The following is a 4,858-nucleotide window of genomic DNA, read 5'->3' on the forward strand; positions in this document are numbered from 1 at the left end:
AATAGAAAATTGAAAGGGCAGGGAGAAAAGAGCACCTTTCTATCAACGATGTTGTATAAAAGAAGCTCAAATTAGAGAAAATAAGAAGGGATAATAGTGGAATAACAAAAAATATCTATGGACAAAAAAAAACTCATAAAAAAAATCTGTGGCTATCTTTTCAAATTTTTTGTCTATTATTGTCTTTCGTTTCAAAATAGATACAAAAATAAAAAAAATTGTCCTGAAAATATAATGGATCAATTTAGATCATTTGTAGTTTTTATATATTAATAGTTTTATTTAAATAAGAGTAAATTCTAAGAGAAGTAATTTTCTTAAAACTTATTTTCATATTTATTTAAAAAAAATTATCCTCCACAAATGACTCTACGTTATAATCAATTCGTACTTGATCAACTCTACAAATGAATTTAGAAACAATCCAACACGGATTTTGGACATAAAGTTTGATAGATGATGTTCTGGCCTTATTCAACCATAGACCAAACAACATTTGTTGGTAGCCCTTTAAAAATGGAACACTTTTTTACCTCTCCGGTGAAGAAGAAAAAGAAATTGAATTGGGATTTAAAAAGGAATGGGGAATGGCAGGTCCCAGTTGGTTGCCTTGGTTTTAATCCCTTTCCTAAGTGCCCAAAATTTGTTCTCTATTATTTGCTTTAGTTGTTGATTCCTATGGTCTATGGACAATGAAGCATAGGGAACCAAGGTGGCCACCATTTAGAGCAATGTGTTTCTCTGTCTTTTGTTGTTGCCATTTGCTTTGTCTTTTTCTTCTTACCCTCTTTTTTAAACCTATTTTGATAGATTAAGTGATTTCCATCTCTTGGCAACAAAATCATACGATCTACAAACGATAAAATATCTCACAGATTTTATATATACAGGTAACATTTTTTACAATTGCAGGCGTTTCAAACATTTAATGTAAAATAGAAAATGCAACAACTACAATGTTAGGTGTATGTGTGCATGTGGATCCATAAAAGAGCAAGACAAGTTGTGAGAAGCAGTGGACTTGGCAGGGTTTTGGTAAACCGCCACCATCTTATATGAAAATTTCAGAGGCTAGAAAACCAAAGTCAATCCAACCATAATTCACATTTTGAATCTTCTAGAGCTTCAATTCAAGAGAACTCTGATCTGGTCAACAAGGTATTCAACTTCATTCCCTTGCACTGTTGTAATGATATGATGTCCGATTTTCGAAGCATCTTTGTATACTACTGGCCATAATAAAAATAATTATTTTTCCAACTGTTATAATGCTTCGTTATTTCTTGTACTTATTAATTAGCTTCTATTTATAGAAAGGTTGCAATACTATACAAAAACGTGAAAAAAGTGCATGGAATGAGATGAAAGTATGTTTGACCATTGATATTGTTAAAAAATGTGAAGTAGTTCATTTATCAATAATTATTCTTTTCGTGTAATACTATTATTATTTTTTCACCATCCGATACATGTTTCTTTTAAGTATATCTTATAGAAAGAGTTTCAAGTGTACCGGAAATACCACTGTTTCAATTGTTTTAATCGTTGATCTGAATTATAAAAAATATATATAATATATATTAATTAAAATCAACGATTAAAACAACTGGCACACCAGTATTCCCGGTACACTTAAAATTTTTCCTATCTTATATTCTATATAGGCATGATTGTGGTTGATCCTTCTCAATCGCAAGTGTTAACTGCTAATTCATAATCCATAATACTTATTATTACATGAACTTCTAATTTTTTTGGTGACTATATGAACTTCTAATTTAATAATCTGTATTTAATTATACAATTTTAATTTAATTTTTTGATTGACAGTATTCCTGAAACGGATGGATGTTGACAAAGAAATGGAATCAATCAACGTAAGCTCCAAATACACTTGTGGTCAATTTGCAAGTATAATTATAGGATTCGAATGATATATATTGGAATATATGTTAAGATTATTATTAATAGATAGAGATAAGTAATTTTTTTCGTCTCTGACATTTTTTTGTTATTAAAATCATTTTCAACCTTTACAAACACTTTAAAATCATCCTCCCCTTCATCAACGAAATTTTTCGAACACATTTATCCTTGAGGTTATTACCGGTAGTTAAACCATTTAATGATTAAAAAAATTAAGTATTTTTTTATTAATTGGGGTTTAATTAAAAAGCTCACCCCCAAACCAAAATCATAAAGCGTGTGCTAGGGTTCCAGTGCAGCTATGGCTTCGAAGAGCTCAAGGTCATCTCGGACCAGAGGATCTGCATAGAAGAGGGGGCTTTTTTGTGGGCATAGTGAGAGGTCGGTGCTGCGAATTTCGGGAACGAAAGATAACCCAGGTCGACGATTTTGGGGCTGCGTCTACTATGAGGTGCGTTTATGTATTTTTGTTCTCAGCTGATGTTAACGCTTTGTTTCTGGACACTGACTATGGTGGGATCCTGTAGGTTAAAAAAGAGTGTCAGTTTTTTCATTGGGCAGACCCAGAAACTGAAACTGAAAATTCGCAGGTTGCAAGGTTGAAGAGGAAAGTTGTAGTCCTGAGAGCAAACGTGAAGGCATCTGAGTGGAAGTTGAAGGTTGTTGCAGTGTTGGACATGGTTGGGTGGGTTAGTTGTTTATTTTTCTGGCTGCAAGTTTTGTTGAATCACAAGTAGGGTTTACCTTATTTGTTGCCTTTGAAAATGGGTTGATGAAAGTAGGGTAGAAAATAGGGCAATTTTAGTTAGGATGTACTTAGGCTTTGAAATCTACTTTATGTAATTAAAATCTACTACTGTGGCTGGATAGAATTTGTGTTAATAAAATTGATTTTTGTAGGTTAGTCTATGTGTATGTAAGTGATGGTGTGTGTCTGTAATTTCATAAGAAATTGGTAATGAAACTGGATCTGGTTGCCTAAAATTATGATTGAAGAATTGTGTCAACATAAATGGTAAACTATGACCTGATTTAATAATGCATAATATGCAGTATGCAATACTTGCTCAACATCAGAATGAAACCAGAAGCAGATACATTAAAACATAACTATGTGACCTGATTCATTAACAAGCATATGTGTCATTGTTTTCTTAGATGACAGTTGGACCAAGAACAAACCAAGAGTAACTTTGTTTACTTTTACACAACATTAAGCATAAACAGTATGTAATAAGTTGCAACCAAAATGAAATCTCACAAATATAGAGTATAATCAACTTAGCTCTACATTAAGAAGCTAACAACTTAATTAGGAGCTAAAAATTCTTAAAGTTTTTTCCAAGCTCTTGGAGGCAGTTTTGCCATCAGCCTCAACTTTCTTGGAAAAACATGTAGTGCAATGTTGACTGAAGGAGACTTTGTTCATAACTAGTTGGCTTGAGCTGGATGTACCCTTCTCCTTGGCAACTGGTGGTGGTTGTGTTGAGCTTCTGATGGGCTTCATCTTGGACCTTTACTGGGGAGTAGCTGCTGATGTTGTGTTGGGCCTAGATGCATGTGTTGTGGGCTTGGGGATGGGTTGGGATGACTTGGACCTGATTATGGGTATTGTGCTGGTGGCTAGTTGGGGCTGTGATGATGATTTTCTTGCGGATTGGACCTCTTCCTCCCTCTGGTAGCAGATTGCACAGCAGGTTGTGAAATTGATCTCTTCCTTTTTCCATTAGTTTTCTTCACAGCAGATTGTTTAGGTGGTTGGGCCTGCAATACAACAAGAATGATGCAAATTACATGTAGCAAAAACATTTCAATAAAACCCTAATATACATATGGTGAAATCAACTTACAGGGAGGGGGTGGGTTGCTGCATCTTCCTCTCTTGTGACCTGATACACCACAGTTTGAGCACCTCTAGATCTGCCCCCTCCTAGACAAGTGAGTCTGGCTTCTAGCCTCTGATTCATCAGGTCCTCTCTTCCTCTTCTTTACTGGTCTATGACTAGGCTTCCGATAGGGTGGTGGCATGACATCATCAAAGTTAGTGTGCTCCCACAGATCTGGACCATTGAGAGGGTTGATTATCGAATCATAGCACTTGACATAGGCCTCTCTCTTGTAGCAGTTATCCACATATGAATCCATATCAAGACCCTTGAAGTTGATGCAGCTGATGGCATGTGTGCATGGAATTCCACTTAGCTGCCATTTCCTACAAGAACACTCACGAAGAGATAAATCAACAGCATATTTGCTCAACCCATTTACAACCTCATATGTCTGTGCAGCAGACCAGTAAGGCCTCCACTTACCGGCTGACCTACCTCTTCTCTCTATCTTCTTCCTAATTCGAGGTAAAATTATTCCATTGAACTTTTGAATTCTTTTTCTATTAACAGCACATCTACTCATCAAGTACACCCTAATTTCTTCTAGCATAGTAATAATGGACTTTTTCCTAGACTCTAATATTGCACCATTAAAGCTTTCACATATATTGTTTACAAGAGTATTGTATTTGGAATGGAAGTTAAACTTGGACCTGCTCCAAAATCTAGGAGGAATAGAATTGAGATGCCTGTGAGCATCCACATTGACCGTTCGGACCACTGCCATGTCTCTCTCCCAATCCTTCCAGTGTGTAGCCTTTGCACACCTCCACATCAATTGCTTCAAGTGCAGTCTCGAAAACTTTTTTCTAAAGTTGCTATAGAGATGGCGTACGCAAAATCTGTGATCTACACCTGGGATTATTTCATCAAAAGCGGGCAGTAAACCCTAACAAAGGAGGTAAAATTGTTCATGCATAAGTATGTTATTAGTTAGAATTAATTGAGTCAAAGAATTCAATTTAACACAATTATTGTTTATCTTCTGCTGATCAGACATGAAGGTTGCTCTGTCAATTGTCTCATACCCGAAATCATGAATT

General features: G+C 35.3%; 1 protein-coding gene across 1 annotated transcript; it reads right to left on the reverse strand.

Moving 5' to 3' along the window:
- Nucleotides 3,204–4,602, reverse strand: LOC110269584. Its single transcript, XM_021117533.1, has 2 exons — nucleotides 3,777–4,602; nucleotides 3,204–3,690 (listed from the first exon to the last, which is right to left on the reverse strand). The coding sequence occupies exon 1, from the start codon at nucleotides 4,588–4,590 to the stop codon at nucleotides 3,841–3,843; it is 750 nt and encodes a 249-aa protein (XP_020973192.1). The 5' UTR covers nucleotides 4,591–4,602; the 3' UTR covers nucleotides 3,204–3,690; nucleotides 3,777–3,840.

This window comes from Arachis ipaensis, chromosome B03 (assembly GCF_000816755.2).
Source record: "Arachis ipaensis cultivar K30076 chromosome B03, Araip1.1, whole genome shotgun sequence".
NCBI lineage: Eukaryota > Viridiplantae > Streptophyta > Magnoliopsida > Fabales > Fabaceae > Arachis > Arachis ipaensis.